The sequence below is a fragment of the Xiphophorus hellerii genome, chromosome 14, assembly GCF_003331165.1.
Source record: "Xiphophorus hellerii strain 12219 chromosome 14, Xiphophorus_hellerii-4.1, whole genome shotgun sequence".
Classification (NCBI taxonomy): domain Eukaryota; kingdom Metazoa; phylum Chordata; class Actinopteri; order Cyprinodontiformes; family Poeciliidae; genus Xiphophorus; species Xiphophorus hellerii.
In genome coordinates this window covers 11,197,623-11,212,568 of record NC_045685.1, presented here as the reverse complement: position 1 = coordinate 11,212,568, position 14,946 = coordinate 11,197,623, and the positions used below count along the sequence as shown (strand labels likewise).

The 14,946-nt window shown below is 39.0% G+C and overlaps 2 protein-coding genes across 5 annotated transcripts; one reads left to right on the top strand and one right to left on the bottom strand.

The window, feature by feature from the left end:
- The first annotated feature begins 22 nt into the window (after positions 1-22).
- Positions 23-8,359, top strand: dhrs4 (dehydrogenase/reductase (SDR family) member 4). 3 transcript variants are annotated; one of them, XM_032582121.1, is made up of 9 exons: positions 23-176; positions 3,079-3,194; positions 4,261-4,438; positions 5,390-5,491; positions 6,169-6,239; positions 6,325-6,376; positions 6,675-6,809; positions 6,910-6,965; positions 7,040-8,359. In XM_032582121.1, exons 1-9 carry the CDS (start codon positions 51-53, stop codon positions 7,152-7,154), a joined length of 951 nt encoding a protein of 316 aa, XP_032438012.1. In that variant the 5' UTR covers positions 23-50; the 3' UTR covers positions 7,155-8,359. The 3 variants fall into 3 exon arrangements, with proteins under 3 accessions (XP_032438012.1, XP_032438014.1, XP_032438013.1); XM_032582123.1 differs by lacking the exon at positions 23-176 and adding an exon at positions 2,532-2,878; XM_032582122.1 differs by lacking the exon at positions 23-176 and adding an exon at positions 2,534-2,787 and having other exon boundaries at positions 7,040-7,586.
- tinf2 (TERF1 (TRF1)-interacting nuclear factor 2) lies at positions 7,582-14,525 on the bottom strand. Of its 2 annotated transcripts, XM_032582115.1 has the most exons (11): positions 13,978-14,525; positions 13,151-13,353; positions 12,962-13,063; positions 12,270-12,365; positions 12,076-12,186; positions 11,867-11,990; positions 10,636-11,091; positions 10,392-10,514; positions 9,040-9,098; positions 8,851-8,924; positions 7,699-7,849 (listed from the first exon to the last, which is right to left on the bottom strand). In XM_032582115.1, the coding sequence occupies exons 1-10, from the start codon at positions 14,003-14,005 to the stop codon at positions 8,892-8,894; spliced, it is 1,335 nt and encodes a 444-aa protein (XP_032438006.1). In that variant the 5' UTR covers positions 14,006-14,525; the 3' UTR covers positions 7,699-7,849; positions 8,851-8,891. The 2 variants fall into 2 exon arrangements, with proteins under 2 accessions (XP_032438005.1, XP_032438006.1); XM_032582114.1 differs by having other exon boundaries at positions 7,582-7,849; positions 10,392-11,091; positions 13,978-14,513.
- Positions 14,526-14,946: the final 421 nt, after the last annotated feature.

The window sequence follows — 14,946 nt, the reverse complement described above, 5'->3', positions numbered from 1 at the left end:
GTGGCGTGGCTGCCTCGAAGCCCCCCGTCTTCCTGTGGATCCTGTAATCCATGTGGAAACGATGTACACGCTTTGATGGGACACAACAACTGAACGCCAAACCGGTCCAGCCGCCTAAAGTCGTGCAACATCCATATGCAATACAACGTGTGACGAGCGACTGTCGTTACGTTACGGTAATGCCACCCTAACAGATTGCATTTAAAAGCAAATGGTGCACGTTGAAATGGTAATCTGGCACGTCGATAGCTGGAATGTGTGTGTGTGTGACATGAAAAATAATTGTTAATTCGTGTAATTATGAGCTGATAAGACGGCAGTTAACCGTGCCGAGGCCTAGCTGTAAACACTAACCGACGGGATAACACTCTCTAACGCTGGTTATCCATATCGCCCCTTGCTGCTGAGGCTCAATTCAAAACAATAGTCCTGGAGCGTAGCATGAAATCCCAGCTGTTACCAGTCTAATCGGCGCTAGAGCACAAAGCCGTCGGTTTAAAATAAAAACAAATACCTGGCTTCCGTCTTATCGTGGATAAACTTCCCATCGACGTAAGGCTTTCAGGGAGATATGTGAGGAATCGCTTCTTTCCAGGCGTGAAAATCTTTGGCCATTGAGGTTCGATCACACAAACGTCGGAGAGCAGACGACGCATGGGCGTCAGAGTCGTAGGGCAACGTCGCCGCCATATTGTGAGTGGCATTTTTTTTTTTTTTGGACTCACAAGTAAACTGCTGTCAGAGTGTTTAGTCACCTGAGTTTTTGTTCAAGTTACATCTGTATCATAATAATTTCGATGTATTCATAAATTAAATTTATTTCAGGAATATAATTCATAAGACTAAACTACTATCTAGATTTATTGCACAAAATGATGTATTTTTGTGAATCAGCATGAATGTTTGATTTATCTGTCACTTTGCCTCTGGTTCATCTGAATTTCCTTACTGAGGAGCAATACAGGCAGTTTCTATTTTTCTATTCTGTCTATTCTATTTCAAGCATTAAGGTCAGCACATAGGAATATTAGTGTTGACCTAAGGTCCTAAGAAATGGGTAACTAAAATCTTTGCAGACCCCACACATTCTGGACACATACTGTTTAAGGTTTTTATCTTCAGGTAGGTACAGCAGAGTGATATTTACAAAAACAAAACAGTTTTTTTTTCTCCAGGCTGTCTCTCTGGTTAACATGAAATGGTGGAATTTCTTGCTTTTGCAAATTTGGGAAATAAAGCTGATTTATACATTTCTCTCATTTCTGTTCATTTTGATCGAAAAGGTTTGCAACTTCAGAAAGCAAAAGAAAAAAAAAGTAGTTTCTTAGAAAATCAGAATATTACACAAGCCGAATAAAAAATAATGTTTAAAACAGAGATGTAATGACACAATCAAGAGAAAGACTGCTGACTTAACAGCTAACCAGCAAAGGTCATTGACACCCTCCATATGTGACACAAAAATGTAATGATGAATGAAACTGGTTGTTTAAAGACTGCCGTTTCCAAGCGTGTTGATGGAAGGTTGAATGCTTGAAACATATGGAAGAAAAAGGTGCACAAGCATAAGGGGTATCTACAGTCTTAAGAGGATTGTGAAACAAAACTCATTCAGAGGTTTGATTTCTATTAGCTGCATTAATCTTCAAAGTTGACAGAAACAGACACTTGACATAAATCACTTAACTTTTAAAATATGTGTTTTGTCTTGTGATTTAAAGTGTTGAATTCACAAAACATTTCCCTAACATTATCATTCATCCAGGAACGAGGTCTGCAGGTCTTTACATGGTTTTGACATTTAGTAGGTGATTAAGATAAGACCTTCATATCTTGGATAGTGTTGAGATACGAGACCATTTACAACTGAGGAAAAACTACACAATTAGGCACTTAAATAAGATCTTTATGGTTAGACACTTGCTTTTTGTCATGCATTTATCCTAAAAATCCAAGTAATTCATTATTTATAAATATTTTAATAATTTGCAGAAAAATAAGAATAATACATTCTTAACACCTAAAGTTAATCTGAATTTATAGCTTAAGTAGTACTTTTTGAGCTAAACAAATCTGGAAAAACTGAATGTGAGTTAGATGAAAAGGCTAAAACTACATTTCATTAAATTATTTCGCATGTATTAAGAAGTTAATTCATCTACAATGAAAAATTATTTCACATTATTGTGTATGAAAACTATATATATATATATATATATATTCAAAGTAGTTTATAATACATTTTAGTGCCTTTGTTATGTTGAAAACCACTTTTAATAGTAATAATCCTATAATCCTCCAGGTTCACATGCCACTCACAAGATGACGAACGAGCTCACTTTCTACTGTGCAGTGAAATTATATATATAGCCAATCCTTTCTCACTGAAATCTGGCTTCTGTCCGCACTGTTAGCTGCATCTCTTCTGTGATTGGCTGATGTTTTGTGGGTGCGTTCAGGGGCGTCGATTTAAACTGTTCATCAGAGAACTAATCTTCCCAAGTAGTCAAAACTTAGACACGTAACGTTATTAGTGAGTCACGATCCTGAAAGTAAACAGTTACTCTACTAACTGATGCTATTATTACAGGTCACACGTTTAAAAGTTGTCAAATAAAAACGAGGCGCTTGTTTGAGGCTTTTATTTTGACAGCGGTACCTGTATCCGGAAGACAGTAGAGGTAGCAAGAGTCAAAGGTCCTTTCGCCAGAGTTTGCCCGAGTTTTGTGTTTCATCGAACTTTCCACCTTTGCGACTTCGTCCGTTACCGTTCGCGTTCCCTGCGTGGTGAGATAATCCTCCTTACGGCGCTTAAACGCCAGTACTCCTTCGCCGGCTGTAAAGCTGTGATTGAACCTCGAGCAAAATTTCGAGCAATGTAAATTTCATTATTTACATTGTTGATCTATTATGAATCTTGACTGTTTCAATTTGCGTTAATGTGCAACTGCATGTCTGTGTCACCCACCTTTTATACCTCTGAGTCCCGCCTAACAACAAGTCCAGTCAGAGCCTCTGACCTTTACCCCGGTGAACTTAGTCTGTGCATGAAGTAACCTTCCTGCTCCGGTGTTGCAGGTGATGTTTCGGGGTTTATCCAGGTTTCTGAGGACCAACCCGGTTTCTGTCCAGAGAAGCATGTCTCATAGCAGTCTGGACGGGAAAGTAGCTATTGTGACAGCCTCCACAGATGGGTGAGAGTGACTGAGCTGTTTGTAGAGCTCTTAGTCTGGAACAGCTTCAACAGAAACCGAGGACGTGACTGTGGTTTGCTTTTCTAAGAGAACGGGTTTCAAAAACAAAAAGAGAAAAGAAAACGCAGTGTCTCAGTTCCAATGTGTTGCCAATATGTTTTTATTTAAATAAATGTTTCAGTGATGATGTTTCAAGTGATACATGTTGACTTCCAGTGCCTTGCAAATGTTTTTCTACCCCTTATACTTTTTGACATGTTTCCACAATTAAATCTAAAATGCACTTTATTGGGATTTTGTTTTGTTGTGATAGACCAACCTGTAAGTGTTAGTTTTCAAGTCTTGCCACACATTCTCCATTTAATTTAGCTCTGGACTTTGACTAGGACGTTTTAGCACTTGAATATGCTTTGCTGAGCATGTAACCGTTTCAATTCTAGGCTTTAAAAATGTCATAGATGAGCCTAAATTCTCCTACAAAGTCTCCAGAGCTATCTCACCCCTGCTCCTCTAAAATTACCTTTATTTAGATCTTAAATTAGTATATTAGTTTATTTATTCTTTCTTCCTGACATTTGCTTGTTGTTGGTTCTTTGGGAAAATTACATCAAAACATCATTATTTACAACCAGCTCATGGACAAAGTGCATATTTAACAATATTTTCAATTTATTGAAGTTATTTTTGGAGAATTTGCTTTGGTCTTTACTAAATTTAAGTTACTGAAACTTGCAGAAACCATGTTTGCCATCTTGTATTGCCTTAAACCAGCTTGCATGATGCTGCCTCCACCATGCCTCCCAAAGGGAATCGGGTGCAGTGTGGTGTTTACACTTAGGTTAAATTACATAGTTGGTTTATTTGACATTGTGTGATTGAATACAAATCCGTATTGTACGTTTTTGTACATTTTACTTGTATGCCACTTTTTGTTGGCATAATACATAAAATCCCAGCAAACCACATTGACGTTTGCGGTTGCTGTTGAGATCAGACAGGTCTGGAAAGTTTTGCGAGGCTTTGTTCATTCATGATAAGACTCCGTTTTTTTCTTCTTTCGCCTCAGAATCGGCCTGGCTGCAGCTCAGGCTCTGGGAAAGAGAGGGGCCCATGTGGTCGTCAGCAGCCGGCGGCAGGCCAACGTGGACAAGGCTGTGGCTTTGCTGAAGAGCCAGAGCATCCGAGTAATTGGAACCACATGTAATGTAGGCAAAGGAGAGGACCGGGAGAAGCTGGTCCAGCTGGTGAGCTCTAGCGTCTTCAGTGGTGAAATATGTGGAAATATGCAGGCTTTCTGCGAAAACTAGACAAAAAAATACAGAATCGTAGGTATTAAGGGAGCTTCTTTATTTACGTTTACCCCCAGTCAATGGAAAATCCGGCTGAACTCTTGGGTAATAACTGCATTATTTTTCCAAGCAAACCTCAGACATTTCCTGTTGCCGCGGAGCAACAGACCTGTAGAAGGTTCTGCTCAGGAGGGATTTGAAACCCATTCCTCCTTACCGAGCTTCAGCTTTCTTTCAGAGTCCGATTTGGACGACTCTAGTGAAGTCGTTTCCAAGGGGCCTCAGTCTGTCTGAGGGTGGGAACATTTTCTCTGTCTGAAGACATTCAGATGGTTTGCGCTGAAGTTTGTTGTTGTTATAAGTGCTCTCCAGCTGTCCCAAGTTCACTTCACGTCATATTTGAGGCTCTTATTATTCCTGGAGACCAACAATCTTCCCAAGTACTTCAATCTTAATCTCGGCAGCCCGCAAACTTTTCCACTGCAGAGATAAGTTTTGAGGTGCATCCTGGAAAACCACAAGCATGCAGCTATGCTTGACTTGGAGGATACCTGACTGCTGTGTGAGGTGCCTCCATGGAAACCAAGCCTTTATAAATGATTGTACATATGGTAGACTCATAAACAGCCAATTCTTTAGCTCCTGTTTTGAGCGTCCTTTGTTTCCTGCCTGCGTCTAATGTGTCGTGCTGTTGGACAGTCTGTCTGCAAAATAATCATTTCATCCCTTTAAAATTAATCTTTAATAGTTTCCAAACTCGTGTAAAACTGCAGATTGACTTTTCGAGTTTCCTTTTTGTGTGAACTGCACCAAGGTTTTAAATGTGTTTCATATTATTTGAGGCCTGTGTCTTCTTGCATTGTATGCTACGCTGCAGCTTAACTCCTCACTTTGTGTTGCACTTAGACTATGGAACAATATGGGGGCATTGACATCCTGGTGTCCAACGCAGCGGTCAACCCGTTCGTTGGAAACATGTTAGACTCCACAGAGGAGGTGTGGGACAAGGTAAACGCCACGACTACGAAGCTTCAGGAATCGTTTTTTAACTGAAATAGTGGGTCTGTTCACATTCTGTCCCATTATATTAACCAACTATACTGTATTTTATAGGGAATGATAGTTTAGACCAATGCAAAGCAGTACATATTTGTGAAATTCAAGGTAATTTGTGCTTTTCAAATTCTTTACCAACACATTTCTGACCCCAAAGTGACCCCAAGTCCATATATTGTGGAATCAACTTCTGCTGAATCTACAGCTGCTGATTATTACATGATAAAATATTTGTCTATTCCTCCAGGCAAATTAGCTCAAATTCAGTCAGATTGGACGGAGCACTTCTGTGATCAGCGATTTTAAAGTTTTGCCACAGATTCTCAGTTTGTATTTGGTCTGAACTTTGACTGGGTCACTCTAACACATGAATATCCTTTTAGTCCCTGGCTGCATGTTTAAGGTTGTTGGGAGGAAGGTTCTCTTTAACATAAATGCCAGTGAAAGCCTTTAACGTTTGTGTTTCTAATGTGGCCCGATGTCAAAAAGGTTGAGTGGTATGGATGCTTTTGCAACATATCAAATTTCAAGATAAACAAAAACTTCTGTTTCCCACTTTTTTCTACCAAAAAGGTAAAAAAAAATAAAAATAAATTACATATATTTGTATCATTCTTGTTTCTTTTTAGATTCTGTCTGTAAATATAAAAGCTGCCTTCCTCCTGACGAAGATGGTGGTGCCTCATATGGAGAAGAGAGGGTGAGGATGGCACTGGGAGGAAAAGAAGAATTTCAACAGTGAAATTCTTAGTTGTGTTTTCAATGGTTCTGAATTTCTCTTTCAGGGGCGGAAACATAATATTTGTGTCTTCTGTGGGTGGATACAAACCAATGCTGGTGAAGTGATACATTTTCATAAACATTGGTGTTAAATATTCAGACGGCATCTTGGTGATTTTTTTTCCATCTAGCTTCACTTAATACAGGGCAGGCGCTGGTTTCAGAAAGTCAAATTTAAGACTTTTGAAGACCTTTTTAATGCCACCATGAATTAAATTTAAGACTGAACAAAAAAATATATGTAAATGAGATGGTTGACATGTATTACAGTCAAGCAGTCTAGCTTTCCTAGTCACTCTTGAGACCCCCGTGTCTTCTGGGTCCAGTAAAACGGATCTGCTGTTTCTCTCTGCAGGGCCTGGGCCCCTACTGTGTGAGTAAGACGGCCCTGCTGGGTCTAACCAGGGCGCTGGCTCCTGAGCTGGCTCACAATAACATCAGGGTGAACTGCGTGGCCCCTGGAATCATCAAAACCCGCTTCAGTTCTGTAGTAAGGACGCCAACACTTCATGGATCTTCAGGCCTGTAGAGTTCCTGATTACCGTATGGGATTGTGATTTTGTTTTGAGTTTATTTTTTTCTTGTTCCAGTTGTGGGAAAACGAAGACAGTATGGATGAGTTGAAAAGGCAGCTCAGCATTAAGAGGTGACGTTTAGTTTAACTTGTACTTGAGCTGCTGAATGTGTGGAATAATTGTATTTGTTTATCTGCGGCTTTAGGATTGGAGAACCTGAAGAGATCGGAGGGACGATCGCCTTTCTGTGCTCTGATGACGCTTCCTACATCACAGGAGAGACCGTCACGGTGACGGGAGGGATGAGCTGTCGACTCTGAACCCTCTCTGACGTCAGACCCATTTATGATTTTTTTTTTTTCCACCTGTGTGGGAGGGGAGGTGAAGGAGCGGAGGGCCCCTAATCAGTGCAGTTCCTGTTACTGATCATTGTATACATTCACAAACAACTGTTAAATACAGAATATTCCTACTAGAAAAATAATGTCCCGTTTTGGCGCCCTCTCTAGTGCAGCGCCCCCTATGGGTTGCATACAGTGCATACCCACTTTTTGCGCCACTGCATTCTGCAATTGTAACTTATGTCATTTGAATAAGTTAAATCAAGATTAATAATTACATGCAGTTTTTCTAAAATTATAAATTCATATCTTTCTAGTTTAAGGCATGCTTTCAATATTTTTCTACTTTTTGCATTCTGATCTCATTTAACATGCAGAAAACGTCAAATAAACACACTAAATGAGCTTTTATTATCTGATATCTGTCTAAACTGCAGTGACAGCTGCATTTCAGACGGTTTCATTTATTTAGCAGAAGGTAATATAAAAGTCAAACACCACACATTATGTAACGTTTTAGTTTCCAGGCTGTAAAACAGTGAATGTGCCTCTTATCGCCTCCGTTTGCTGCCAGCGGACAGCAGGTCTGGTCGGGCCGTCCCGGGTTTCCAGAACTCCCTCAGGGTGGGAACGTATGTGCCGCGTTTGGTCTTGTAGTAACGCTTCATGAACAGCTGGGGGAGGCAGAGCACAGGATACACGCTGAAGTGAGGACTTTGTTCAAAGTTTGAAATTATGTGTTTGAACTGGCACATTGACAATTTGATAAAGTAGCAGAAAAAAACACAGAGGAACATTCAAAGATTTAATATTTTCATGAAGTATTTTGATTTTGAAAATAGTCCTCGGTGTAAAAAAAAAAAAAAAGTGTTCCTTCACATTTTTATCATTTTACAATGCAGTTTCCAGATGTTCGTGAAAACCTTTATGTTTGTGGTTCAGGTTATCAATAAGCTTAGTGGGGATCAGGTTTTAAATAAAGAACCATTTCATGGACAGATAAATCAGCACAGATGATTAATTACTAGAGCAGAACGATAAATGAAAGGAATAATGGATAAATAAACTTGGCTTGATGGACAGAGAGAGATTTGGGAAATTAACAGATGGATAAAATCAGATGAAAGTGGATGGAAAGATGCACACACTGCTGGATGGATGAAAGAATAAATGGAAGTGTTGAACACATGTTGCAGGTGCATTCAAAGACTGTCGGATAAATGGAAACAATGAAACGGGTGAAAAGATGAATTCAGGGATTGGTAGACTGAAAATTGTGAAAATAGACTGAACATCTCAAATTATCCCCTCATAAATCCTCCTTTCAGTTACCAAGGAAACGTCTACCTGAGAAACCAGTATAGCTGTTGCAGCGCACATGTACATCTGTCTCTGTGAGCTAAAAGACACAAAAAACTGTCTAAAATTATAAACTAAAATTTTGAGGTGGATGGTGGAAGAAAAAAAAAAAGTTTACATTATGGCACCTTTATATAAAAACTTGTCAGACTTAAACCGTCTTCACACATATTTCAATATGGAATTGAAAATACAAATATCTTCTATTCATTTTATCGTACTTATCCAGATTTGGGAAATATATGAATCAGCTTCTTTACTCTCAGACAGTAGGAACTTTCTACGCATTATTTTTTATTATTTGGTGCATACGTACCCTCCCTTTGAAGTTCTTTGACGCCTCATCTTCAGAATCTGCTACGTAGTCGCCTCCTGACAGAGAAACGATTTCTACACACAAACATACAGAGTTGAACATAACAGTGCAATGGATGGTCCAAACTTACTGGAACTAGTCAGTTATTTTTTCACCCATATAATGAAGTTATTTAATTAGTTAAATCACCTGCAGGAGTCCTCTGCTGGGAGGAAGAGCTGCTCCCACTGGATAAAACCGGCTGATTTCTGTCAGACAAACAAAGGTTTGGTCAAAATAAATAAATAAAACTGATCCAGTTTTATTTATTTTTTATTCAGATCAAAATAGCTCACTTAAACTCATCTAATTTATGTTATTTAACAGAAAGATGAGCTCAAAGAAACTAGTAAGAAAAACATTTTTATTTTCTTCATATTAATTTCATTAGAATTTACACTCTTAAACGTTACAATGTCCAGGACTGTAAACATCAGTAACTCCTCACAAATGTTTGGATGTAAAGTGTTCTTTAAGCAGAGCTGTACATCTCAGACAACAGAACCATGAACATTGTCCCACTGAACTGCTGTAAACGTTTCTAATAATTAATAATGTGTCTAGAAAAATAAAGCTGAAACTGCCTGAGAAACGGCCCCAAAGCCGTACGGAGCTTTACTTGCGTCACTAAAAATGTGCAGAAACTGTCAAATCAAAACCTTTTGAGATGGAGGTGTGAATAAATGCAACCAAACTAAAAGGAATTAAAACATTTTCCTTTACAATTGTTTATAGCTCAGAAACTAATGGACTTTAAAAAAAAATTACATAAATGAAAAAATTAAATGATTGTTTTTGGTTCCTAATCAATCAGTTTTGATCCTTTGTGTTTTAGTGTTGATTATTTATATGTTTCTGCACCCTGGAGTAGAAAACATTTAAAATAGACCCGTGTGCTTCGTATATTTCATTCATCTTACATTCCCATAATGCCAAAGTTGGCTTCAGATTTCACAGAGTATTTGAGTTATTTCTGTGTTTTTGGCATATGGATTAATTCACATCAGCATTATTCCAAAATATATGGTGACCTTTCAAACTTAAATGGATTATTTTACACTAAATACTAACATTTTCTTTTGACCTTTGTGCTGCTTGTTGTACCTCAAAGATAAAACATGCAATTTTAGTAACTACTATAGAATTTACTTTTTAACTTTTGTAATTTTATTGATCTCTTTTTTTGTAAGCTTCCAGATTACAGAGTATTGAATGAAGTTTGGAAACTAGCATAGTTTTCCATCCTCAGTTTTCCTTTCTCCATACTTATCCAGATTTGGAAAACTGAAAAAGTAAAGTTTTAAATTTGCAGACGTTGGGACAGAGTAGGAACCCAATCGATTACTTGGTGCATCGCTATGTTAAAGTGTGATTATCACAACATGGATCAATAACAGATTATCAACAGCGTTGAACAAAACCCAGAATAGAAAACGTAATTTTAACAGATATTAAAGTTTTATTCCTGCAGGCCGACTAGCAGCTTGTTGTTTAAACCTTACTCTTTGTCATCCAGGCCAGGACTTTCAGGCGTTTGACAGACACTTGTTTGTTTCCATGTTGAGGTCTTCTGCTGCTGCTGCTCCTTGTAGAAGGACTTCCCTTCTCCTCCAGACAAGCTAACGCTAGCAGAAGAAACCGACAGTTTTTTGATAACAACTCTGGGATTGCTGCTCAGGCAAGAAGCAAACACAGAGCAAATGGACGGATCTTCAGGCAGGTGCAGCTTTTTGATGCCCAGCTTACTTATATGTCTATTTAGGAGTTCTCTATCGTAGCTGTTGTTTTGTAAAGTTTGAGATTTTTCTTTGGTTCTCTGGTTCCTGTTGATGCTTTTTTCTCCAGATATGAATTCCTCCTCAGGGTCACTTTCAGCTGTGTCTGGTTGCTTGCGTTTCCTTCCTCTGCTTTCATTTAAGGAACTCACGCCAACAGGTTTGGGTTTCTGTTTGACCAAGGTGAATTTCGCATTTGGATCCCGTTGATCACCTCTTGCGTCTTTTGAGTTGGATTTCTCACCACCTTGCGAGGCTTTTTCGCCGTTGGAAATGAGTCCGATTACGGGTGTGACCAACGGCGTGGCCGCTCCCGGCCTTGAGCAGTTTGTCCGCTCAGCGGCCGACTGATCCGATGGGACTTTTCCAGATGGAGGCAGAGAGAGAGAAGCCAGGATGGAGTCGCCCATGTTTGGAGGTAGAGACGCTGCGAACAGAAACAACACAGAGAAAGTCTTGTTAGGATTTAGAGTTTCTACGTATTTTGTCCAGTCAGAATTCCCCACATTTGAATAATAAGATCTCATGAGTTCTTGGAACCAGATTATAAACCATTACTGTGGATGGAAAGATAGATGGATAGAGATGGATGGTTAAAAAGATCAGTCATAAGACATGTGTCTTGTATTATCTTCTTTACACAAATATTCAAATCTTACACAGAATAAATTTCATATATTTCCAGATTGTAGGAACACAGTGAGACATCAAATTCATGTCAATTTACAGAAATCAGTTCAGTTTTAAAAATTCACCTATAAAGCTTTCTACAATATTAAGCTGACCTTACAGTGTAGAGCAATCATTTTTTCTCAACCGCGACATTAATGTAAAACTTGTCTTTATTTCTGCATAATCTTCTACATGGCGCAGGCGTGTCACTGGTTACAAAAACAACTCTCCAGCAGAGAGTTGGAAAAACAAAATAGCCAAAATATCGAAATAACCATTTTACCATTGTTGTGTTTTTATTGAATGGGACATTCAATTGTCTTAGTTTTTTAAAAACTAAATTCATGAGACTTTTTTTTTCTTTTGCATTAAGCCTCGCAGTGAATGACGACTGACTTTAAAAGTGTGAAGATATGCATTTAACAGTACCAAGAACCAATTCGGTTAATTTGTTTGGAAAAATAAAATGCTCTCTCCTCCATTCTAATCCAGTTGGGGAAAACGATAAACCCAAATGTTCCCGATCCTACCTGCTGACTCCAGGTGACCCAGACAAGCCTGATGTTGAAGTAAGATCTTGAGAAGCTGTGGCTGAGTTGCTGCTTGTGCACACTCCTCCAGGACAGGAGGGGCGTCACACAGCCATGACACCGTCTGTAATCGCATCGTTTTACTGACATTTTTACTCTACAACAACACACGGCAACACCAGAGGTCACGTGTGTGTGTCGATGCCTACCTGGGCTAGGTTGGGAACCGGGAGCAACTGGTCTAGTCGAATCAGAAATTCCCACAACAGCTTTTCCAGCTCCTGGTCAAACTTTGGGCCATAATCAGTGGGAAACTGTTCCTGTTAGAGAAAAACAACGATAATCACCTGCTCACCGTTTCAGGTGTTTACACTCAGTGGGGCGTTGGTGGATGGATACTCACTTTAAAGAAGTGTTCTCTCTCTGCTTCATTTGTTAGCAGCGTTTGAACAAAAACATGGAAACTTTCCACCGTTTTCTGAATTTTCACATCCTTCTTCTGGAAGACAAAGGAACACAAAGTGCATGTTTTACATATAAGACAACCGATTGAAGTAGAAACAACTACAAAACCTGAAAAACTAGAAGAGTGGACTTTAAAACTATTGTTTTTTTTTGTTTTACTGAGACTAGGTTTTTTTTTTATTAGAACTCTCTACAAGCAAACAAAAAAAGTCCAAAGACAAGTGTTGAAGTGTAAAATGAGCAAAAATATGCTTGCACTTTCTAAAAATGACTTACTTTCATCATTAACAATTTTTTTTATTAAAATGTACTAAGTCTGAATATGTGCTTTCCTGAATGAGTAGCTGAAGTACATTCTGCCTTTAAGCTGCTTTTTTATAGGTAGAATAGGCTGGCCTCGTTTTATTTCCCTCCTTTACAAAAACAGTTCAACTTATCTGCTTCTATTACTCTGCACAACTCAATCCACTCTATTCAATAAATAATGCCCATTTCAAACCAAATACGCATTCCAAGCTGGATTACACTTGGTTGTAGTTAACCTTTGTTTCAATCATAAGTGAAATTGAACCCTTAGCAGAAAAAAAATAGATAAATTTGGTGTAGATTTGAACTCCATCTCCATTTTACCACAGCTGATCCGCACGAAAGAGGAGCAGGAACACGGATCCTCTCCAGATGTGGTGCAATCACGTCAACGTCTGGCTGTTTGAGACACAACTCTAATATTAACTGAAAAGAAAGAAGGAAAACGGATTAGTAAGAAATGTGTTTAACTGAAGAGTTATAGTTACCACTTATCCTTCAGTAAATAGTCACCCGTGCTCTGAGGCCCAGCACCAGCTTGCCCTGGTGTCGCAGGGTAAGCAGGCCAGGAACGGTATCGCAGGCTGAAGACACAAACTCCTCCACAACCCCGTACTGCATCACATCCCTCTGCTTTAGCACCTTCCAGAGCGCCGCCGACACCAGGCGGACGGGAGGGGCCAACAGCTGGAGAGCAGCAAAGGGAATGCTGGGATCTGTAGAGGCAAGAAGAGTTAAATACAAATAATCGAACTAAAGCAGGTTGTCTAAAGCCTGACAGCATACAAACTGTAAACCCACAGTGGCCTTATAATGTACACTACCTAACAAATTCAACCCTCCTTGCACTTTTTAAAAAGGACTGCTCAGCCACAACATTTGCTTTTGCCACTCCTCTTTCAACCTCTGCCTCTTAAAAGCGTGCCACTCATTTGTATTCGACTCTGTCGAGCCAGGTTTTTCTTGAGACTGAAGAAATGCACACACACACATACCTCTCTTCTCCAACACTTGAAATGGGTCAACCTGTTAATGAGCCAGTGATTTGATTCAGGTGTGAAGAAGTATGCTAGTAAAACTCCAGCACCTATATGCCATCTCCTTTAAACGTCCCCATAACTTTATCTCTGGCATGTCTGCTGTTCTGCATGGTTTCCATGACACTGATATCTTCCAACAAACTTCTGAGGTTTTTACAGAACAATTAGTTGCACTAGAGTGTATGATAGTCAGTCTATCAAAACTATCAAAACATTAACTTTGACAAACTTCAACAGTGCTCATCAACGTTAGCGAGTAATAAACATTTAGCAAGTCTAAATGTTCAGTTTTCCACTTACCATTTTCTTTCGGTTTTTTTGTAGCCATCCCAGAGAATCCGTTTAGCTAAAATATATATATATATATATATATATATATATATATATGACGTTAATAAAAGTTAGCTTAGCAGTGTCAAGTTACTGCGGAAAACTGACGCAGAGCTTATAACGAAGGTTAGCGAAATCAGTCAACAAACACAACTGAGCTAAATTTAACCGTCTCACTTGGAGTTAAAGTACCTATCGTGAAACAACAACCGCGCTACTTGTTGTTAATCCGTTACCAGCCGAACTGAACAAGTTTCTGTTAAAAGTTCCGCTTCTCTGCCTCCCGCCTTCACGTAGTTGTCAGTATGAGTTTGAATAATCTCATCGAATGTGCCGACCGGGCGGTGCTTCCTGGGTCTCTGTGCGAAACATGGGCTGAATTTCAAACTCCGCTCGGGTGGGAACTAATATTTAGTAAATGAGCACACCTAAAACAACTTTAGGATGTGACGTAGTAACACCGCCGCCAGACCAGCTTGATAACTCACATCAGCCCACAGACGTAACGGGTTTACCGGTTGGTGGCTGTATGTTCACCTAACTTTTTTTTTTTTGCTACTGCCAATAAATTTCAAGAAAAAAAAAAGAAGACATAATGGGTCTATTCTTTATTATTATTCACTAACCTGTAGATGTTTGCTTTGTTTGGAAAGTAAAAGAAGGAATAAATAAAAGTATTACGAGGCAATTCAACTAGATCATTATGAATAATTGTGCATACAGGAAATAAAGGTACAAATGTGTTGAGATTTAGATGTTTCTTTTCACAGTCTTCTACCTTGGGGCTGATTGACGTTTTTGTCAGGTGTTTCTAAGGCTGTACTCAATGTGAATAATAAACATTTCATAAGTAGGCTAGACGCAATGCAGACAGCTATAATAAAAATTAAAACATTAAAATATATTAAATAAAAGATTACTGCCAGTCTCACTTTTGCT